At 36.3% G+C, this 25,594-nt stretch overlaps 1 protein-coding gene across 1 annotated transcript; it reads right to left on the reverse strand.

Annotated features, from left to right (window-relative positions):
* Window positions 1-164: 164 nt before the first annotated feature.
* Window positions 165-25,569, reverse strand: LOC137406252 (pseudouridylate synthase TRUB2, mitochondrial-like). The gene is made up of 9 exons (XM_068092790.1): window positions 25,479-25,569; window positions 19,648-19,820; window positions 17,696-17,968; window positions 15,687-15,767; window positions 13,707-13,771; window positions 10,532-10,613; window positions 7,998-8,070; window positions 6,164-6,309; window positions 165-1,084 (listed from the first exon to the last, which is right to left on the reverse strand). Exons 2-9 carry the CDS (start codon window positions 19,769-19,771, stop codon window positions 801-803), a joined length of 1,128 nt encoding a protein of 375 aa, XP_067948891.1. The 5' UTR covers window positions 19,772-19,820; window positions 25,479-25,569; the 3' UTR covers window positions 165-800.
* Between the last annotated feature and the right edge of the window lie 25 nt (window positions 25,570-25,594).

Consider the following 25,594-nt stretch of genomic DNA (forward strand, 5'->3'; position numbering starts at 1 on the left):
GCAACTCTCATTATCTCTCAATATTTATAAGCTGATTTTTAATACCCGGGCAACGCCGGGTAGCACAGCTAATATCTATCTACATAATAAATTAATATAGAACTTTTTTCCAAGTCAGACATGTTTATTCGTGTAAATGTTTTTCATAAAATGGTAAACTTCATGAGTTGATACACCGTATCTTTACACTAATCACAAGAAATATGATGTTTATTTTCATAATCTTGTAAAAACAGTACTACCTGAAAAAAAATGCCATGTAGAAAAAATGCAATGACTAAGTCAAGGAATAAGTGATGACATAGGCTGCGTGCACACCTGCAAATAATCCAAAGTTTGGTTTTTGACTACATATAATTTGTATAACAGTCACTTTTTGTCGCAAAAAGTGCTTCAACCGATGTGGCAATTACATGCATTTTTTCAATCGGTTAGCAGCGCATTACAAAAAATGATTGAACTCATGTTTACTTATGCAAAGTAAAACCGAATTTATTCTGCTATGATTGGTTGTCACGTCCGACCCATCGTTTATAAATTGAGGGAATTCAAACTAGAGTTCGGCCAAGTGTTTGGCACACATTTAATTGGCTGAAAATAAAAAATTTTGAAACTTGTCGGCCAATCAATATTTTGGTAAATTCTTGCTTGATTATTGACTATTGCACACACAGCTGTAATGAAAAGCCATACAGCTACCCGCACTCAAGCAAAAGAAAAGCACACAGTTCTATGCACAAGTACTCGCAATACCATGTTTGGAGTTTGATGAAATCATAAAAGTTCTAGTTGTAGTTGAACTAAGACATGGTTTTGGAGCTGGAAATAAGCTGACTGGCCTCTAATGCTGCCAGTTGTTCCAGTCTGTCAGTCATTGTGAGAGCAAGAGGTTCTCGGCATGTCTCAATGTTTGTAATAATCTCATGTGAATTCCACTGCGAGTTGACCAATGAATGAGTTGTATCAAAATGTCCGACACGAATTCGTCTTATTGCAGTGCAGACGGCCCCGCACCTTAGTTCCTGTCCGATATCATGGATGAGCTTCACTATATAAGGCCCAGTTTCATTCACTGTGTGAATCTCTGTAAGCAGATGTCAAAGTAACAAAAGTAGGAGAGTGAAACAATTGCATGAATTTGATGTTTGATGATAGGGAGGAGCAACCCTGAGTTTCTCATTGTGTCATTTACAGAACTAAGAGCACCTACAGAACTAGGAGTACCTACAGAACTAGGAGTACCTACAGAACTAGGAGCACCTACAGAACTAGGAGTACCTGCAGAACTAGAGACACCAGCAGAACTAGGAGCATCTACAGAACTAGGAGCACCTACAGAACTAGGAGTACCTGCACAACTAGGAGTACCTACAGAACTAGGAGCACCTACAGAACTAGAGACATCAGCAGAACTAGGAGCACCTACAGAACTAGGAGCACCTACAGAACTAGGAGTACCTGCACAACTAGGAGTACCTACAGAACTAGGAGCACCTACAGAACTAGAGACATCAGCAGAACTAGGAGCACCTACAGAACTAGGAGCACCTACAGAACTAGGAGCACCTACAGAACTAGGAGTACCTACAGAACTAGGAGCACCTGCAGAATTAGGAGTGTCTGCGGACGTAGGAGTATCTGCAGAACTATGAGTATCTGCAGAAGTAAGACCAGCAGTAAAACTAGGAGTATCAACAGAAATAGAAACACCAGTAAAACTAGGAGCATCTACAGAAATAGAAACACCAGTGAAACTAGGAGTAGCAGCAATAGGACAACCTGCAAAACTAAGACCTCCTGGACAGCTAGAAGCTCCAGCAAATGATTGTCCATTAGTAAGTTGGAACTGCATGACACAGAATAGAGATTTTCACCAACTGTAGCAATAGTAATGCTATTACAGAAGACGTGACATTTGAATTGTATGAACTCTTCAGTGTTCACATTTTCTTAACGTTTAGTTGGGACCAAATTTAGATTTGCCTCCCTTGGTCAACACTTTACTAGGGTTCCCCCAACCCTTACGGAGTGATGCTTTCAAAGGCTGCCTATGGAATACAGTACACTCCGGCCATTTGTTCCGGTGTCGGCATCGCAAGAGAAATATGTGGTATAGAGGAGTATAGAAACCCATAGTAAATATACCACGCAAACACTCCTTGGTAAAATAACATCAACATTTAACAAACGTACGGTACGGATTAGAAATTAGCAACAAAATAGCATATTAACATTAGCAACTATAATAGTTACCAACAGTAACCTTGGTGTATTTAGTGGCTATGATCTGTAATAAAATTTAACATTACTATGTACAGTACATACTGTATGGAGTTCTTACCTTTGAGACAGACGTGTAACATAAACTTTGAAATCAACTTAAATGAATTCAGCTTTTTAAACGCACACTGAAAAGCAAGTTTAGTATGCATTTTACTAAACTAAACTTCAAATTTGTCATAGGCTAGAATTTTATCACTTATCTACTTTCGGTTTCGTTTCAACTATAACTCAGGCCCCTATAACAAACGACGCTGAACTAAGATAGCGAGCATGGTATATCTCTTTGTGGGTGGGATTTCGGTGAGCAGCATATCAACATCTTCGTTGTTCTGACGTATTCAGCACTCTGACTGCTAAATTTGAAATTTGGGAGATATTTTTGTCGTCTGGCGGAGATAAACGTGTTTTACATCGGAAGGCAAAAAACCGTGATGCAGGGACGTTGCAACCCAGAGATGCACTGTACTGCATACAGAGCAAAATGAGAAAAATCTTAAAAGATGTGCCATTCTCATATTTCTAGTGCAGCTAAAATGAAACATGTCACAGTAATTCCTTTTTAACTGTTTGACTAACGCAAAGCTAAAAACAAAATAGAAATAAACGTTGCTGAATTTTGAATTTTTCCAACAGTGGTATAATATTGCTTATATTAATAAAGAAATCTCAAAGTTTGTGTGTATGTATGTGTTTCAGTTTGTCCAGCTATAACTATTAAAATTTAGGATTGAAATTTCTGTTTTCTGCTGGATTAGATCTCGAAACCTGCTATTCGCCAAGCAAATATCTTACCAATTGAGCAACGCGAGATGTATCAAAGTCTAAGGCGATATGAGTCGTCATGTTGGTTAAAATAGGCATAGCATTCTGCGTTAGCCAACATCACTAAAGCTTGCTCTCACGGTTCATATTAGTAAGTTTAGCAATACGGATAGTAGCGTCTCAAATTAGTCTTTGACAATGGCAAGTGGCAGACAACTACGTACCTTACCGGCAACTGTTTAAAAGCTATTTTTAATACCTGTGCAACGCCACGCATTCACCTAGTATAATAATAAATGGCAGCGCATAACAGGCCTAAATGTTTTGGTAACGCTTGCACAAAACATTACTTTTGATAACCATATTAGTAGATGGTGAATTTTAGAAGATATCTATATATGTAATCTACATACAGAAATCTCAGTTTGTCTGTCTGTTGTTTGTCTGTCCACCTATAGCTGGTAAAGCTTTTTTAGAAACAGAAGTTCACCTTCGGAAAATCACCTGGATTAGAACTGACAACATTCAAATCGTAAATCGATCAACAAGCGCGCGCAACTACAAGGATAAGCCCTTCTTATCACATCCATCGCTCTTATCATATACTGTATATCCATTGCGTGATTGCAGATGCCAAATGTGCCCTTTTTATTACTAATTAATACAGTATGCTCGGGTCGTTATGCTGCTGTTATAAGATTTTTTCGCCTTACTGCATAAAGCACAATGGTTTTTTTCCGAAGAGGCTACGACGATTTTTTTTCCGGCTTTTCTCCCATCATATGATATCAACAAAAAATTTTCTCGATTCTCTCGAAATGAAAATTTGGCAGTCGGTGTACTGATTATGACAGAATAACAAAAAAGCCAATATATGCTACTTGCAGAAATATCTCCCTCAAAGCCTGAAAGAGATATAAGATGCTCACTCTCACAGTTCAGCATCATGACGTTCAAATAGAGAGTAGCGCAGTATTTTTTGACCAGCTCATCAGAATTTTGGAAAGATCAAGTTTAACCTTATACAGACAAAGCAATGCTCATGTTGCCTACATTTTACACTCTCCTTCGAGCAGAGCGACATTACTGTCATCAGTCTCAGCATTTTCGTTAAAACATTTTTCATATATACCGAAGTATCAGACTGAGTTAAGTTAGGTAAACAAGGATCTACTTGGAGTGAAAAAATTTAGCTGGATACAGTTATTAATTAGTTCGATGATGTCACTTTCAAAGTTTTAACCCTTTCGTGGGCAGTGCGACGTTTTTGTCGCTTTGCGATACGGCTGCTAATGGGCAGTGCGACGTTTTTGTCGTTTCGGTAACGTATTTTATTATTGCCGTTTCTGGTTAGCTAAATGCCGTTTTTTGTTTACTTTTTTTACCAATAGCAAGCTACGATATAGTAGTTTCAGTTAGCCTCAAAAATTGACTTCAAGGTTGAAAAAAAACGATCGTTTTTAGCAGTGATTAATAAATAAACTTTCGAAAAAAATTAGAAAACTGTTCTAAATAATTTATCAACTTTTATTTTCCTTGCTTCGGTTTTAGCTTTTATTTACCGAATTTTTTGAGAGTTTGACTTTAGTTTACCGTCATGGCGACTTCTAAAAGAACCTCCCGAGATTATTTTCATAAAGCAAGTACTAGTACCGAAATTACTAAGAGATTCAGAGATGACAGTGACTTTTTAGATTTAGTAGCAAGAGATGACAGTGAATCAGGTTTGAATTGTGATTGTAATGACTTTACATCTGGAAGTGACAGTGATGAAAAGGCTGGTAGCAGTAATGATGAGGATGTGAGTAGGAGTGATGCCAGTGCCTGGAAGAATATAACCAACATAAACAGAGATAAATCTCCTACAATTCAGCAGTTTATAGCAGTGACAGACCCAGTATTTACTCCAGTAGATGCTCAACCAGTAGAGTATTTTGAAAAGTTTTTTGAGCCTGTCAATACAGGAAGTACATTTTTGTGGTAGCTCTTTGTTACACGAATAAGTACATGGTGCAAAGACTGTGATGTGGGCCTTTGTAAAAGAGAATGCTTTCGAAAATATCATTCGTAAATAGACAATTATTATGAAAAGCATATATTTTATGTTATACATTTTTATTTGTTTATAATATATATATATGCCTATGGACATATACATGTATACATATGCACCTTTAAACATAGAGATATGCACATAATAACACACAGAAAAGTGTATGAACCTTTTGGAAAAAATTGATTTTTTGGAAAATTAATTCGCCCATGGGAGTCTGATTTAGTTTTGAAAATTCGCCCACGAAAGGGTTAAAGAAAAAACCGTAAGCTTTGGAGTTATAAAACGGACTTCGATACACCATCATTATGGGTACTATTACGCCGTACGTTGTTCTTGAAGAGTATTCTCATCATTCATCGAAACGCTTCAAAGTCATCAGGTTCGATTGTAAACCACATTATGGACAAATCTGAAAAAACAATAGTTTGGATTTAGACCTTAGTGACTTCGAATCAATGTGTAGCTTTGAAGATTGTAATGATAGATCTTTTCACGTGCACCATCACTAAAACCATGGCAACCAATACAGCAACTGCGAAAGAATTAATTGTTATTGATGTAACCGAGTCATTATTAGTACCATTTTGTGGACACTTTTCTACTAATCCCTTGCCATTATGGGTTCATAAAGATCAGAAAATGTCAAAGTGGCGGTCAAATAGAGGTGGCATTCAATTAAAGGGTGGCGCGGTATTTTCAAACTCATCTATATTGGAGTTCTAATAAAGATGATGTTCAAATATAGGTGGCATCCAAATAGAGGTTTTACAGTATTTGGTTTCAAAACTCCATCTGGTACCTGAGCACCTTTTAAACACTCACTAACTGCATCTGATTGATAATGAAAGACAAAGATAATGAAAGACAAAGATAATGAAAGATGATCCCGGACAACACCGGGCTTACTGCTAGTAGTCCAAAAAATGCATCAAATGTACAGCATACAACGGATACCATTGCTATACCTACAAATGATGAATCGTTATTGCTGAAACGGGCTTAATCTAAAGAGGCTAAGCCACAGGTTCACTAAAGAAAGTATAAAACGCATGATTGAATCACCTATTAATAGTTCCGGAGGTTTCCATTCAACAGATTTGATACTATAGAGAACACAGCGTCTTCCACTGGGTGATGGGGCTGGTCTAACCAGACCTCGGCTTGCCAACTCATAGGCCTCTTGTGACTGTACATCTACTCCAGCCATCCTGTAGCAAAGAGATCATCATCTCAACTTTATCAGATCCCTAATCAAAGCATTAGAAATGTTGTGGTATACTTCTCAGAACAAGGTGAGTGATAATAAACAGACAAGAGGTAGAGTGATGACTTGAGAGGCGAGTAAAAAGTGTAACAAAAATAACAGAAGAGTTTCGAGTGGGCACTCGATCTTTACTTTTGCAAAGGACAGAAGTTGAGTTGAGGGCAAAGTTGAGTGCAGGGTGATAGTGGTGCACGTGGGGGATTGCTCTGGAGGGTTCTCATCAGGATGAGAGAGTTTAAACGATGGACTTACACTAAGTTTTAGTTGATTTTATCAGAAAGTCTCGGTATTTTTCTATCAGATCACGATTGTTTTTGATGTTTGAGGTGGTCGGACTGCCAGGATGTTTCAAGATTAAAATCGACAAAACTTGATCACGGTTAAAACTCTCAGATCATGCGTAAGTGGGATCATGATGTCTACAGCAGCAACGAGACCGATGAAATATAGACGCGTAAAGCTATAACTTGATCGCAATAGTCGATAGCAACTATTGCAACGATAACAACTTGTGACATCATTTCGCGTATATTTTTCTTGTGAGTGTTTCAAGCGCAATCAAGTTTTGCCGATTTTAATCTTGAAACACCCTGACAGTCAGATCACCTCACAACATCAAAAACGATGACAAATGATAGAAAAATACCGATACTTTCTAATCAAATCTACTGAAATGTTATGCAAGTTCATCTTTAAAGATAACAGCATGCTGACTGTCATTTGTGTAAGATCATCGTGTGTAATAACTCTGAGCACAATTATTCCTCTTGTGGGCAAGGTGGTTGAGTGGTAGCATGCCTAAATACGAACTGAAATATCTGAGTTTCATTCCTAAGGCTATCTTTTCTTCTTCGGTCAGATAAGCACACACGGCTCTTATTATAGTAAATATTAACAGGTGTTGCTCGACCAGCATAACATACTGATTATTATCTGTCAGAAATGTTGACACGAGTAAGATACCTTCTGGCGAGGGATTTTGAATATTATTAGTGATAGGTGGATATTCACACATGAATCATTTACAGATTACAGGGAAAAAAGCAAATAATGTAATCATGTATCAAAACTGCTCATGATTTGAGTGTCAGAAATGAGGTGGTGAATAGCAGTTAATAAGAGACATCCTTGTCACAAGGTCAACCTGTCTCAAGCAGTTCAATGCCATCTGTAGTGACATTGATGCAAGGAGCTTCAACCGTAGACTGGGTTTACCATTTTTAAACTCTCTTAACCCCTTATATGCTATAGCAGCTGATTTCATGCAATTGAATTATCGTATGGTGGCAGAAAGTAAGTGAAGACATGTAGGTAACGATATATAGATGGAGAAGTTATTTAAGAGCAGGTGATAAGTTGATAACAGGTGAGTAAGGAATATATGCTAAGGGTTTGATGTTAGAAAACCAGCGAGTGATGAGTAGGTAATGGTGTATGTCAAAGGGGTACATGAGTGTTGGTAGATGACAAGTAACTGAGGAGAGTGATAGCAGGTGAGTGATGAGTGGTGAAAAGGAGAAAGGTGAGCAATTGGTAGACAACAGAAGAGTCATGAGCTGCTGCTATGTGATGAGTCATAGGTGACGGGTGAGTGACACCTGTCATCTATGACTCATATGACCTATGACTTACACATATTGCAGCTTTTGGTGTGTAGCCTGAATTGCAGATAGCAGTCTGTCAATAAGAGGTTGTGTAACATGTCCTGAAAAGAGACATTAAGGAACGATGAAAAAAATTAAAGATGGCTGTCACAGCCAAACTACCAGCAGTCTCTAATTTTTATACTGATAGCATTCCGTTGCATTTCCAGCTGTTACACAGATTAGTGTGACAAAATTTATTTAAGAATTAGTCAAATAAACAACAAAAAATATAGGATGTTTTATATGGCAATCACCTAAATAAATAATGCTAGTGATTGATAATTGAACTCAAGTATTCCTGAACAACTGACATGGGTCTACCTATAGCAAGACAGAAGGTCATTCTATCCACAAGCGAGTAAATTAACTAACAAAACATACACAGAAGTACACAATCAATGAACTATATGATGTCCTAACTGGGTAGTGTCTCATAACTAGAGCTGGAATAGTTAGCTCGTCCGGTCTTGACCAACCGGGTCAGAGGTGCCCGGGTCGGGCCACCCGACCCTCGGGTCTTCCTTTACAAAGACACGGGTAAGTTTATGGCTAAACGAAAGCGATTATATATCACTTTTTAAGTGCGATTGAAACAGAGTCGCGCATAGTCCTAGCGCGGAAGGACCAGGCGAAATAAAACATGGTGAGTCAATACTATATTTTTACGTCTGCGACAATAGTCTTTGGACTATAGGTTTTTACGACGTTTTTGGCAAGAAATAATCAACATGTCAGTGGTCTGGGAGTTCATGAAGAAGCCAGTCACGAAAGGGAAAGACCAAGTTATTTGTACAATATGGTAAAGCAAGTGAAGCTACAAAGAACGGTCCACCTCAATACTATTGAGGCATTTACAATGAACGCATCCTGAGGAACTGAAAAGCGCGTCTAAGAACCTAGCGTCTAATTGTTTTTAATTTGAGTTTCTTTTACCAATGCCATAAGTTTTAGGGAAGTGATGGATTTTTGCTTTCCACTATGCTGGGTTATCTATTTCTATATTTGTAAAGTATTTCTTAACTAATCTCCTCTTGTTGATTATAATAACAGAGTTGAAAATAAAATCTGTAATAAAAACACTTTAGCCAAAATCATACCATTAATCTATCACCCATTGAATAGCATTGATCCACCAATGTCTAGCCATAAATCATAGATTGCATCTATAAACCAAGCCACAAAATATAACAATTGGTGCTATAACGGGTTCTTTTATCTTAGGTTATTGATGTCACAACATTAGGCTGTAATAGAACTATCTCTTAACCTTAAATGAATAAAAGTTCACACGTGCTGACCCGGCCCGACTCGATCTTAGACCTTATTGCTGACCCTGAGTCTGGCCCGACCCTGCACTCCTTGGTCTCGTTCCAGCCCTACTCATAACTGTAATCTAAAACTACCGGATATGTAATATACGCCGGTGTGAGGAGAGAGAGAGGTTATAATCACACACTCTATCCATAGACAGCGTATAAGGCAGCACTTAAAAACAGTGCATTAACTGAACCTAGTTATCACAGGTAGACCTCATTTTAGGTCTACATTTGTTAGAAACGCTTTAAATTTGCGCTTGCAGAAATAACTTTGCGTGACAACTAACTCATATAACTCAACTAACACATATAACTGTTTCACGTGGCATGAGCCAATCGCAGTGACACTAGTGAACGAATTTCATGATAGTCTTTAGAATCTACTGAGCTTGAGAAGTTTTTCATCAGTAAAGCTGTGAGTCTCAAATGCTAACAGAATAGAGGTTAAATAGATTATCATAACCTGCCTTTCAATTGGGTTAACAACAAGCATGTTAACACGTGTTGTTAACATGTTAACACGTGTTGTTAACATGTTAACACGTGTTACAGACAAGTGTTTACATTTTTCGACCGCTTTAGTCAAATCCTCAAAAATATTTGGATTCAAAACTCCAAATGGTTCCGGAGAACCAGCGTTTTAAAAACCTACTTGTAAGCTATCTGCTCAAAACTGAAAGAAATCCAGGAGAACATCACAAGGCTTACGACTAGTAACCCATAAAATGCTTAAGTACACAGCGTACAATGGATACCATTGCTATACCTAGAAATGATGAACTGTTACTTCTGAATTGGGCTTAATCTAAAAAAGCTATAGCCGCTGGCTGTCTTGGGAAAGTATAAAATACACCATTGAATCACCTACCAAGTTTGTGACTGTATGTATTTACATGTAAATAAGATGGAAGACACACAAAGAATTGAGTAATTAGTAATCTGTATATCTAGTATCCGTAAATATAGTATATTAGTAATCCTTCAAACGAGGTTCATATTGACGTCTAAACGAGGAAACATTAGCAAAACTAGAGCAGGTAACCAATAAGATGTCAATGTGGAATGATTTGGAGGTATGCAGAATAAGATGTTTGCATGTAAGGAAGCATGTGACTCTATCAAACTGATGTGAACAAACAGTGAAACAGAATTGAGCGAATACAAGCCAATAGTTCAGTATAAGATAACTTATAGGAGTCCTTACGATGGTCAACCTTCTCGAGAATGCCGCCCGACACTTGGAAGTTGCTTGTGGCAATCCCAAGCTGTGCTGTCACTCGATAAACCTGCAATAGTGGTGCCTTGCATGAGTGGTGCAGACGTTTGGGTGTACTAAAACTTCACTTGTTATAGTACATCAACACTATAGTTGTTATAGTACATCAACACTATAGTTGTTATAGTATATCAACACTATAGTTGTTATAGTATATCAACACTATAGTTGTTATAGTATATCAACACTATAACTGTTATAGTATATCAACGCTATAGTTGTCATAGTATATCAACACTATAGTTGTTATAGTATATCAACACTATAGTTGTCATAGTATATCAACACTATAGTTGTTATAGTATATCAACACTATAGTTGTTATAGTATATCAACGCTATAGTTGTTATAGTATATCAACACTATAGTTGTTATAGTACATCAACACTATAGCTGTTATAGTATATCAACACTATAGTTGTTATAGTATATCAACACTATAGCTGTTATAGTATATCAACACTATAGTTGTTATAGTACATCATCACTATAGTTGTTATAGTATATCAACACTATAGTTGTTATAGTATATCAACGCTATAGTTGTTATAGTATATCAACACTATAGTTGTTATAGTATGTCATCACTATAGTTGTTATAGTATATCAACACTATAGTTGTTATAGTATATCAACACTATAGTTGTTATAGTATATCAACACTATAACTGTTATAGTATATCAACACTATAGTTGTTATAGTATATCAACACTATAGTTGTTATAGTATATCAACACTATAGTTGTTATAGTATATCAACGCTATAGTTGTCATAGTATATCAACACTATAGTTGTTATAGTATATCAACACTATAGTTGTCATAGTATATCAACACTATAGTTGTTATAGTATATCAACACTATAGTTGTTATAGTATATCAACGCTATAGTTGTTATAGTATATCAACACTATAGTTGTTATAGTACATCAACACTATAGCTGTTATAGTATATCAACACTATAGTTGTTATAGTATATCAACACTATAGTTGTTATAGTATATCAACACTATAGCTGTTATAGTATATCAACACTATAGTTGTTATAGTACATCATCACTATAGTTGTTATAGTACATCAACACTATAGTTGTTATAGTATATTAACACTATAGTTGTTATAGTATATCAACGCTATAGTTGTTATAGTATATCAACACTATAGTTGTTATAGTACATCAACACTATAGCTGTTATAGTATATCAACACTATAGTTGTTATAGTTTATCAACACTATAGTTGTTATAGTATATTAACACTATAGTTGTTATAGTATATCAACACTATAGTTGTCATAGTATATCAACACTATAGTTGTTATAGTATATCAACACTATAGTTGTTATAGTACATCAACACTATAGTTGTTATAGTATGTCATCACTATAGTTGTTATAATATGTCATCACTATATCAACTATAGCAGATGTTATAGTATATCATCACTATATCAACTATAGCAGATGTTATAGCATAACAACACTATAGCTGTTCTAACATATTAACACTTCACTTGTTATAGTTTATAGTACATCAACACTATAGTTGTTATAGTATGTCATCACTATATCAACTATAGCAGATGTTATAGTATAGCAACCCTATAGCTATTCTAACATATTAACACTTCACTTGCTATAGTATATCAACACTATAGTTGCTATATTATATCAACACTATATTAACTATAGCAGTTGTTATAGTATATCACATAGTCTTACCTGATCGGCAGAACCCATCGTGAGAACACAACTTCTTATAATCATGTAATGACCACTGTTCTTCACAGAAGACTGTATCAAAGCAACTACACTGACAAACCAGCTTGGTGTAGCTAGTCCCTACTGGTTTATACTAAATGTTAAATGATTTTGTTGTGGCCATCACAGGACTGAAAAATTATTTTATTAAATGTATCGAGCTTGTCTACGACTGACATACATTTTCCACTCTACTATTTATTGCACTATCATATTTTCATAGAGGTTAGTTAGTTTTTATTTATTGTTCAGTCATAATTTAGGATGTTAAAACTGGAATGTTAAGCTTCTAATTTCAAGCTACCATAATTGCTTATACTGAGTAATGCAACGTTAACAAATATTGCGAGAAAACATTGAAGCGATCTAGTCAGCGTCTACCGAACTGATGACAAACCAACCAAGGAGCTTCTAACAACATTAAAAGTTGACTTGTAACAAAATCCACATTACAGTTATTTGGTATCAAGATTCACCATGTCTTACTCTGTTGTGTTGTAGGTGCCAAGTATGTGGAAAGGTGATTACAAGCTCTTAAAAACTCAAAAACGAAAAGCCGCCGTAGACTGGAATCTCTTTATTTCTCTGATGTAGTCATGAAATTTATTTATTGTCTTGTCACGGAGGTTCTCACGTGAATTGAAAGGCTAATAAAAAGCTCAATATAAAACTTACTGTAGCACTAGTTTCTGACAAACACTTCGGGTTTTACCGAAGACCCTGTATCAAATATAGATGCTCGCTACTTTACAGTTTTGTTTCGGTTTGGTCTAATCGGCAAGCCGTAATCCGATCGTGTGACGCAATACTTCGCAAATAATTTTTGCAGCACTTTTCGATTATCACAGGTGACCAACAGGCTCGTCATGATTATCAGACAATGATATGTACTCGTTCGAGGTAAGGCTAAAAAATTAAATGAATTTTTACGGCAAGTTATAAGATATCACTGCTAAAAGTGACAGCATTTACAATGACGGTAAAACAGACGCGTAAGAACAATAGACATGGTTTTATTGAATGCGTGAAGTATATTTGTGAAAATATTTCGACAAATAAGGTTGCATGAAAGTGTAAACAGAAACCATCTCTCACAGCTACGTCACATTTGAGCCGTTTTGGAAAGAGAATCCAAACTACGGCGGTCTCGTGTGGCTGCGATTAACTGTTCGTTTTTTAGCTTTTAAGAGCTTGTAATCACATTCCCACATATTTGGCACATACAACACAACAGAGTAAGACATGGTGAATCTTTTGATATCAAATTCAAGTAATGTGAATTTTGTTGCAAGTCAACCTTTAAACAGCCAGGAGAACTGAGCTATCAGAAGAAAAATACCTTGATTGGGTTGTGTGCCCGCAGTTCCGTCATGTCCTTTTTTCCTTGCTTTCCCACGGCAAATGCTAAAAGTTTGATTTTGTTATTAAATAAATGCAGAGAGAGTGAAATAAAAACATATAATGGCTCTACATCAGTCACTAAATGTTCATAAGAATATCTTAGATCAGATTTGAGATTTTTAAGCACATGTAAAAGAGTTACTGTATTTAGTACAGTAGTAGTCCGCCGAGTCACTAGAGGCTTTTAAAATGAGATTTGTCGAGAAACCTACTGTATATTCATTGGCATACTATCTTTGCATCCTGGGTAAAATGGAGCATGGGCTTAGTTCAGATAGATGAAAACACAAAAAGATTAAAGCGAGTTACATTGTTAGTACAGTCAAACCTCGACACACTCGCCTAATGCGTTCTGAGACTGAGTTTGTATGTCAATTTTTTTGTATCTCAAAGCAATTTTCACTATCCAAAATAACTAAATACAAATTAATCCATTCCCATCCGATGAAAGAAACCATCTGAAAACAGGATGTTACAATGGAACAACGAGTTTTAATCATACTAGTTCACTGCCTACGCTCATAAAGTAGCAAATACCTATTTAGTGGTAATGATCTGCAAAAAAATGTAACATTATGTACAGTGCTGCGTGGTGTTCTTACCTTCGAGACAGACATAGCGGAAAATGGCGGTCTGAGAGAGACTTCATGGCAACACTTTCAATACGCTAGACTTTTGTATCACAGTGTAACATAACTTTAAATTTAACTTAAATGAATTTATCTTACTAAACACACATATAAACATGAGTTTCAATCTTATAATCACACTATCTTAATAACCAATTAATCTAATTCTGTTTTCATTTGTACTTTTGATTATCTTCTTCCAGTTTGGCGCTTTCAGCTTCACTTGTAGCCAGTCTTTTGAAAACATTTTCAAACCGATCCAATGAGAAAGATCAAGCGATGGTGTTCTCGAAAGCGGCCTCTCGAATACTTGGCCAACCAACGGCTGCATCGAAAACCGTTTCGTATGCATATATCTCAAATTTGTCTTGTATCTCAAGGCATAATAATGATCGAAATTTTGCTCGTATCTCAAATTTATCATATGTTGGTGCACTCGTATGTTGAAGTATGACTGTATTGATTTTCTGCTTCGGAGTAAGAATTCGGAGTCAACACATCCTTGACACGCTTACTGAACTTCCTGAAACACCCGGATATGATAGAGATAACGATTCAACTGTAGATAGTCGTACATAAAGGTGATTCGACGTAGAGGCTGTCACGTAGTTGCACCAGCGCACCATATAAGTAACACTAACTATGGACATTCATTAAAGATGATCTTACACAAAATGTCAGTAGAATTTATCTGAAAGTATTGATATTTTCTATCATTAGCGACTGTTTTTAATGTTTGAGATGATCTGACTGCCAGGATGTTTCAATATTAAAATTAACAAAACTTGATCGCCGTTAAAATGCTTACATGAAAAATACGTGCCGAAATAACGTCATTAGTTGCTACCGCTGCTATAATTGATATCAGCTATTGTGTTCAAGTTGCAGTGTTACATATTTCTACTCTGTCGGTCTATTTGTAACTATAGATGTCATAATGATACTTTCAATTGATCCGAACGTTTTAACCGCGACCGAATTTTGTCGATTTTAATCTTGAAACACCCTGGCAGTCAGATCACCTCAAATATCACAAGCAATCGCGGATGATAGTAAAATATCGATACTTTCTGATAAAATCTACCACAATTTTATGTAAGTTTGTCATCAAACAAGAATGAAACAGTTAAATATATGACTGACTACTCAAATAGAAGAAACTGCAAAAGAAAATGTCAAACTCAACAAAAGGTAATAAAAGCAGATAGATTAACAAGTAGCTGAAATGACCGAGCAAATTTAGAGAGAAAACAAAAACTCATCACTTTAAGGAAATCGTAATTACTCACGGAGAACTCCGGAAGTCAAAGGACTGACCATATCCAATGGTTTGATAACAAAATCCTCGACCCGCCATAAACCTCCTAAAACTAGACCAATAATCACGCGGATATATGCCAAGCAGAATTCTAGGTCTAGAGAATTCCACTACAAACAAGATTATACAAATAGCAGAGAAAAAAATAATAGAGGAGAGCCACCAATTGCACTGCAGTTGACAGTGGGACATGCTAAATGTAGTAGTTTTCATACATTGCATATTCTTGCTTCAGCATAAACAAGCGCGTTGCTTTTTTTTTAAATGTCACTATTTTATTCTTGCTGGTGGCTATGAAAAACTTCCGGGTAAATATTTACCAGAAAAAATATTTTAGCAGACAAAATATTTAGAAGCTTATTAATCTACAATTAACTGAAAAGAAATAAAAATATAAACTGCAAGGCATATACTAATAGTCCAATTTCGACTTATAACCGCCTCCGGGTGCATATGAATACATTTTCCTTCATATAGCTTGTTTCTAAGTTTTTGAATAATATTACAAAGTGATGCGTACCTCGCTTTTTCATTGTAAATTCATGGGTCCAAAGATGATTGGTGGTAAAAAAGTAAGAAGGCAATGATTCTCTTATAATTAAAACAACAAAGAATAAAAACACACACGCAAACATTGCCAGATCAATGTCTGTGTGTTTGTGTGTACTTCAGGTTGTCTGGTTATAGTTATTAAATTCTTGGAATGAAAAGTTTGCTACGTGCTGAATTTGAACTTACAAGGATTGTGTTTCTGTATGTGTGTAGTTCGGTTTGTCCAACTATAGCTATTAAAATTTATTAATGAAATATCCATTTCATGCTGAATTTGAACTCATGGAGATTACAACTGCAAGTTTCAAACCGCGCATTCAACTACTGAGCTATACAGTCCTTAAGATTCTATTGCTTTTATCATATACCGTATGCACACGCTAAATGTGCACTTTTGATTATTAACTAGTAGTATCTTTTGCATTTGTTGTTTTTAGAAACTGCTTGAAAAGTAATTTTTTGCTACCATTAACTATTTTTTTAATTTTTAATTTTTTAATATACCATTTCAATTTCAAATGTGCCATTTCATTTTTATTTCTGGTTGTTCGTAAGGCTTGATTGCTAAATCAAAAAAGGCTAATACTTTTCACGCAAACAATTGTAAAATGAACACAGGTTGAAAACATTAATGAGAACATCGAAGACAATTGCTGATCCATAAATATAATACTACAATTATAGAATGTTAGAATATACATAACTGCAATGTCTAAAGTCTAAAACAAACGCAGGTACATAGTCGATATACCACATGCCTAAGGTGCATCCAGGTATATAGTAATTATACCAAAAATTTAAGAAACTAGTTGATGTATCAAAATACTGGTATATTATATTGGGGTGTATATGTGTGGTATGTGTGGTGTTATATTCAGGTTATATGACTGAAAATAAACCAATCCTGGGTATCGCCGGACATACTGATAGTTGAAGATACAGCTTTGAGAAATTAGAGTTGATCCTTACATCGTCTTAGCTAGACTAGCTTTGTATTTTTACCTGCGCACATATTGTAAGCCATATCATTAATACTAGGTCTCACTTCACCTTTTCTTAAAGTAAAAGTGATGTGAAAATAAAACACCATTTCATCGATTATTATTTTGTTTAATGTTTAACATATAGCTCTGATCTTTACATATAGTTTTTTATTTATAAAATTTTTTATTTATCTATTTTATAGATCAGCTCAGGAAACTTTATCTATTTTATAGATCAGCCCAGGAAACTTCGAGCACTTTTATGGACAACGGGATACAATTCTGATAGTTTTTTATTTATATATAATTTATAGGCATTATATATTTGTTGCAACATACAGTGGTTTTGATGAACAAAGCAAATACCAGAATAGAATAATTTTTTATGTCGAGATTTGACTACATTTTAAATGTTTTAACAACAGTTCTCAATAGCACAGCTTACCACTAGGGTGAAACTGGACATCTGCAGGTTCCATGTTCAATGGAGAGAACTCTTTTGAAAGCACTTGCACTTCTTGTTCGCTGCTAGCAGATGGTGACTCTTGATGTGTAACAACAGACTCAGCCCTAGCATCTGAGATGTTACTGAGGCGGCGAGCTCTTAAGCCAAAGGCTTTAGGAGAGATATGTCGATCAGCAAGGTTACCTAATTCGGTGAGTCCGTATTGGTTAACAACCGCTGACTGTTGAGCATTCAGAGGAAGTTTATTCATTTCTGGAAAAATGCGAAAAAAAAACTTCAAACTACAGGCTTTGTCCACGTTATGAAAATGTAAACAGGTATACAAACCATAAAAAATAATTGTGTTCTACACTGATGATGTAATAATTATGGTAAACATAATTTTGACCTAATCTTGTTGAGTTTGACCTAAGAAAATTTAACTTTTTTTACCCAAAAATACTTGATTTCACCATACTTTGACTTGAAAAATCACTGACAGGTAGATATGCAAGGGCACTATCCATGAAAATCAATAGCGCAAATGCATTATATTTCGCACAAATATATTCATCAACATTCTGATCGGTGGAATTGCTAGGGAAAAACGATGAATGAATCAGACTGAAAGCAAGACAACAGAGTAATTAAAAATCCTTTTTAATGAACTGAGAATAAAAAAAGAATAAAATTTTGATGACTTAAATTTTGTCATTCTCGAAATTAAATGTTAAAAAGCAAATTTTTTGATTTAAAAAGCTTAGGTTTGACTTTTTTGACCAGAAAGGCTCAATTTTTATTATACTGACTTTGGAACAGTTGTTTTTACTGTAAGATTTTTAAAAAAGGGTTACAAGTAGGCCTTTTACGCAGTAATTAATGCAACAAAGAATTTTGACTGTTTAGCATTGAGTCACTCTAGTAGTACCCAAAAGTTCTTCGCAAGATCTTCCTAGGGTTTTGGAGAAAAACTTTGACGTGAGGTACGACGATGAGTATATTTCAATTTCCAATATTTGTTAGGCTCAAAATCAAATAATCATTCACCAACTTAAACAGTAAATAAATTACTAAACATCCATTTTTCATGATTAAAAAGATAAATACTAGAATTTTTAACTAAAACTTTGTTTAAAAAATTTTTGTTCGTATAGACAAACAAACTTTGTCTATACGAACAAAAATTTTTTAAACAAAGTTTTAGTTAAAAATTCTAGTATTTATCTTTTTAATCATGAAAAATGGATGACAAACAAACTTTGTCTATACTATAAATTTTGTATTGCAATCAGTGTTGTATACTTTTCTCAACAAATACACAAATGAAATAACCATAATTTTACAACATACGGAAAGGTCTGAAATGAAGCAACTTAACCAATGCGTAACCATTAACCAAATGTGTAACTTAACCATGTATACATCAGCATATATTCTATTATATTGACTGAAGTCTTCTTAATTAAGTTTTTATTGAGTCTCAAGTCACAGCAGAGTATATATCAAAAGCTGATACATTTAAAAGTTTGAATACAAATATTCGTGACACATTTAAAACAAGCACAAGCAACTCCACCTATAATTGTAAACAATCAACAAGACATCTACGGTTTACTGCTCGTGTACCTCAATCATCATAAAAATTAACTTCATCTTTCCACACATTTTAGGATATGCATTTAAGAAACAAACGCCGTTCAGGTACCCCAAACACACACCGTTCATATGCGGAGAATCCAAAAACACCAATACTGTGATCAGAGCAAAAAAGCCAAATGGCGCAGGAAACCAAAAATTGAAATATTTGATTACATGTACTTACTCGCACCACAAAAGGTAGACTTTAAATAGAGTGAATCATCATTTTCTCAATCAGTTAAAAAAGAAACCGAAATTTCTATCAGACTATAGGTAATGCTGCGACAATCATATACACGTTAAACCATGCTTACCATTTGATAGCTTAAGTTTTAAAGACCTTGCCAGCATAGATGTGGAGATATGCGGGGGTTTGTAAACACAAAATACTCCTTGCAAAGCGTGATATAGCTCTGAGCTCAATTTAGTTGCTGCCATGAAGCCGAGTTCACAGGTTCTTGCAAGACAAAGAAATTTGATAGATGATCTGTAATGTGACAGGTAAGTCATACAAGATGACCAGTAAATCATTGAGGATTATTTTGCACTTTCATAATATACCTTCCTTTACAAGTTCCTTATTCCACATAAGTTATTCGCTAGATTCTAATCTAATGTTATCACACTTTCAGAATAGAAAATCTGAATGCTTAAACTAACAATAGTCTCAGAATTATATCTCAAATTAATTAAAATATCAAAACAACAAAAGATATTTTTGGTCTCATAGAAATCAAAATATGCAAAATTCAAGGTCACCCTTCAATGCGTAAAACTGAGATTTGATATACTCATTTACTTGTGTATGAGCAGTAAGTGTGATAATTGTAATTATGCGATGTAACAAGTCGAACAAGCTTTCTTAAATGTATTTCAAAGTAGGCTAGACTCGAACATGAATTTTCTGCAAAATGCATCATTTAATAGAAATATTGTGGGCAAACAAAAGGCTTCTCAATGTACAACTGAGTTTTTCGAGATAAAGTCTTTTGTCTTCGCAAATTATCCCAAAAACCTTCACCATAACTTTTATAACTTAAGCATACTGATGAGAGACACAAACATACTGCATAGGTCATATTTCATCATTGTTGAGAATTATAGGATTGTAAAACAGTGCACAACTACAGCTTGATTGTACATTCAATTGATTGATCGTGCACAACTACTATGATTGTCATTCAATAATATAATATTGAATATCAAGTCTGGCGAGTAGTAAAAACGGTTATCCCAAGACATCGCAACATCCAAATTACATGTATATTCACACGTTCTTCTGCTTAAATATAAACTTTGTATTACAATTGTATTAAAATTTTTGCTCATCAAGTCTGGCTGCCCTGCGTTTGCTATCGTTTAAGCTCTCATAGTAGGTGTTATATTCTTTTAATCTTGACACCGGAAGTGCAGGTATGCGTACGCATCCATGTGCTAGGAGGCTAATTAGAATATGGCGTAATCTTATGAATAGACTACAGAAGAAAGTTAATAATTCATTGCAACCTAAAACAAAGCTGATTGATAACTATATATTATTACATGGTGTCAGGTACCAGGACCTCACGCCTGCAGATGTTTGCACCTACCTGGTCTCTGGGTGCAAGCAGCCCATGATAAAAGATAAGCACTGATTGTTCTGTCTATCATTGTTTCTATTAGTTGGGAGTTGACATACAATTCAAACAATGGTTGACTCAGATTCACCTGAGGAGGAGGGTCAAGAAACGCCTGCAGTGGTTACCAGGCCTCCACCGTTGAGATTAAAAGTTGACAATCCGAAACCGTTAGATTTTGTAAATGCGTCAACTCAATGGACAGACTGGCTAAAGCGGTTCACCAGATTTAGGAATGTTACAGGTCTTAGAGAGCAGTTGTAGAAGTTGAAGATGTACAGATAGATGCTTTACTGGTGATCATGGGACCAGAGAGTGAAGAGGTCCTTGCTCAATTAACTTTCACTGGAACACAGGGTGAAACTTATGTGTGTTAGATGCTTTTACTGCCTACTTTCAGCCAAGAAGAAATATTCTGAATTACAGAACGCGATTCTATAACAGAAAACAGTCTACTGATGAGACAGCTGAAGAGTATATCAGAAGTGTACACAGTCTAGCACTTAAATGTAAATTCAGTGAAGGACTCACACAAAACGACATGATAAAGGATAGACTGTTGTCCGGTATGGCTGATTCGTTATTGAATGCTGAGTTGCAGCTCAATGAAGATGTGACGCTGGATACCGTGACTTCCAAAATGAGAGCTAAAGACACGATACAGGAACAGATGGCTGCTGAAACTATGGTTGCTGCCATTAAATCCAACGAAACAGCGGTGGCTGCTGTTAAAACCACATCAGCATTTGGAGCTGCCAGGAAACCACATGACAGAACTATTCGTAATTGCAAATACTGAGGTGGCACATACAATTACCACACTTGCCCAGCGTTTGGCAAAGCCTGCAACAAATGCTCCAAACTGAACCATTTTGAACGAATGTGTGGTCAAAACAGAACTGCTCAAGCTAATGAGATCACAGTTGCTTCGTCAGAGGGAAACTCTGAATACTACATCGCTTTCGTTCAGTACACTGTAGATACAATTAGTAGAAATACTGAAACTACGTATTATGTAGATGAGTTTTGTGTGGAGCCTAAACTTAATGTTTTACAAGTTGAAAATGAGTGGTTTCTAGATTTTGATGTTCTTGGTAATGTAATGAATGCTAAAGTTGATACTGCAGCTCAAACCAATGTAATATCACGTGCTGAACTGAGTAGGGTGTCGCCAAAAGCTATAATCAAACCCAGTAATTCAATGTTGACTGCATACTCGGGTCATGTTCTACCGGTTTTGGGTGTCAGTGACATCGAGGTGACATACAGGGGAGAGCGGCATTCACTTGCATTTCATGTGCTGAGCGATGAAAAAAAGACATTCATTGGTTTACCGTCTCTCAAAAGTATGGGTATTCTTAATGTCTCTGTGGTTGGCTGCGATAATAGTACAAACTTGGGAACAGAAGGTAAGTGCCAGATTACGGATGAGTTCACCAACGTGTTCACAAGATTCCGTAAGTTAAAACCACACATCACATTACTCTAAAACCAGATGCTAAACCATTCATTTGTCCGCCCAGGTCACAGAGTGTACTGGACCAAGTGAGTGGTTAAATCAAATAGTTCCGGTTTTAAAACCCGATGGATCTTTGAGGATATGCCTAGATCCTCAGCAATTAAATGCGGTTACTGTTACAGAGAGGTTTACCTTACCAACTATCAGTGATATATATGCTAGGCTGTCAGGTTCTACTATATTTAGTACCTTAGAGGCGCAATCAGGTTTTCACCAAATTTCTATTGATGAAGAATCATCCAATCTGACCATTTTTCTCACGCCTTTCGGTAGGTTTAGATATTTTCAATTGCCCTTTGAACTGACATCTGCACCTGAGTTTTTCCACAAAACTATGGTAGATTTGGTAGGGGACATACCCAGGATAGAGATATACATCGATGATGCACTAATTCATGCCAACTCGCAATCCGAACATGACCTAAAGCAAGTGTTACATAGATTCAGAGAGGCAGTGCTCAAGTTGAATGCAAAAAAATTCCATATCAATCAAAAGTCTGTCAAATTTTTTGGCCACATACTCTCAGGCAATGAATTGGCCCCCTCACCAGATAAGGTGCTAGCTGTGCGAAATGCTTTGACTCCGTCAAACAAATAAGAGGTGCGCTCTTTCCTAGGCATGATAACTTATCTTGCCAAGTATTGCCAAAACTTGTCCCACCATACCAAACCATTACGTGATCTGTTGCGGAATAATGTTGAGTTTTGTTGGGAACCTGTACATGATAGAGCATTGCAAACTGTCAAAGATTTGGACACAAATGCGCCTATATTAGCTTTATTTGATCCTACTAAGAAAGTTGTGGTTAACGTAGACGCTAGTTCTCACAGCCTAAGAGCAGTTTTGTTACAGGATGGTAAAGCTGTTGAATTTGCAGCTCAGTCATTAACCACTACGCAGTGCTTGTATGCTCAAGTTGAGAAAGAAATGCTTGCAGTTCAGTTTGGTCTAAAGCGGTTTCACCAACATGTGTATGGCCAAGATGTGAAAGTGGAGTCTGATCATCAACGATTAGGGCGTATATGTAAGAAAGCATTAAATTACTTGAACCCCAGATTGCAGAAAATGCGCATGCAAATACAACACTATAGCTATGAAGTAGTGCATGTGCCAGGCAAATATATGTATGTTTCTGACTATCTCTCAAGGTCATGTAGAGCGAAAACCTACCAGGTAGATTTGGGTATTGACGACACCATGTCACAGATATGTGCAATTCATGTTAGAAGTGACACAGGCATGAATGAATATCAAGAGGCTACCAGTAACAATGCCCCCTTCAGGTAGTACTCAAGTATGTTTTATCTGGGTGGCCAAGGCAAAGGAGGCTTTGTCACGCTCTTGCCAAACCTTATTGGGGGTTTCGAAATGATATCACTGAATATAACGGTTTGTTGTTTTACGGAGACAGAGTTATAGTGCCACATCTGAAACAGTCACACGTGGTTGAGCAGTTACATGAGAGCCATCAAGGTATTACTCGAACTCAGCAAAGAGCAAGAAATTCAGTATTCTGGCCAGGCATGAATCATAGAATAGAAGACAAAATTAACTCGTGTAGTATTTGTAAGGCTCATGACAATGCACAGGCGAATGCCCCACTTACAACTAGTGAAATACCAGATTACCCTTGGCAAATCCTAGGTAGCGATCTGTTTCAGTTTGAGGGGCAACATTACTTGTTGAACGTCTATTACTTCTCTAAATGGGTGAACGTCACTGCACTAGGTGACTTGTCAAGTAGAGCTTTGGATAATGAGTTTAAAAAGCAGATAACAAACTTTGGGTGTCCAGCTGTAATTAGATCAAATAATGGGCCACAATACTCAGCCAAAGAATTCAAATAATTTGCTAGATAGTATGATATTAGACATGTTACTTCCTCACCAAGTCTAATATCATGCATGCTCCAACGGTCAGGTTGAGCGTTCTGTACAGACCATGAAATGTCTGCTACAGAAGGCATCAGAAGATGGTAATTGTTTTTGGAAAGCATTACAAATGTTCAGAAATACTCCACTAGACGGTAACTTGCCATCGCCAGCTCAACTTCTTCAAGGCTGCACCTTATATGATGGCATCCCAGTGCAACAGCATTGCTTACTTCCTAGGGCTTACAATAGGTCACAGGTTAGGAAAAAAATAGTCAACAGGCAAGTTGTTCTAAAAGAAAACCATGATGTCAAAACGACTTCCGAGAGAAATGTTCTGGTAAATGGTCAAAATGTGTGATTTAGGACTCAGCAAGGTAGGTGAGAAAAGGCTGTAGTGCAAGGTCACCATGGTAGTAGCCGGTCATACAGTATCAAGAATCTTGCATCTGGTGTAGTAATTAGAGAAGGAATAGACAGCACCCAATGGCTGATAACACCCTATCAGAGCCTTCTGATAGGACACTCGCGGTAAGTAGTAATGGAGCAAGCCATAGCACAGAGACCCGACCGGTACGGGTGCCAACATCAAATGACGTTTCGGGCTCAGTGAATGAACCTGTGAGTGCTTCTCCTTCACTGTCACCTCCTCCGACACCTCGTATTAATCCAATTGTTGAGCAGCCAACGGGTGCGCAGTCCGAACTTAAAAAAACTCGATCTGGAAGAGCTATTGTGCGCCCTATTCGCTTCAGGGATGATTACCAATAATTCTTTTTAACTGTCCAGCTTGGTTAGCTGAGTTCCTTTTGCATTGCTTCGTTTTGTCAGAAAAGGAGATGTTGTATTCTTTTAAACTTGACACCGGAAGTGCAGGTATGCTTACGCATCCATGTGCTAGGAGGCTAATTAGACTATGGCGTAATCTTATGAGTAGACTACGGAATAAAGTTAATAATTCATTGCAACCTAAAACAAAGCCGATTGATAACTACATATTTTTACAGTAAGTATGCCAAATGGAAGTGTTTGTTCTGTGTAAACATTATTTTGTTACCACAATTCTAATAGAAAATTTGAAAAACTTATGAGGTCATGATAGTAAAAAGTTTAAAAAACTAACACCAAAAAAACTTACTAGGTTTTCCGATAGGAATTCATGCGTTGCCATATCCAAATCCCACTCCTTGGCGAACATAATGCGTGCGGTTCATGAGCCTGTCTTATTGTGCAATGCACTGTAATGTAATCGCT

This window comes from Watersipora subatra, chromosome 10 (assembly GCF_963576615.1).
Source record: "Watersipora subatra chromosome 10, tzWatSuba1.1, whole genome shotgun sequence".
In the NCBI taxonomy this organism is placed as follows: Eukaryota; Metazoa; Bryozoa; class Gymnolaemata; order Cheilostomatida; family Watersiporidae; genus Watersipora; species Watersipora subatra.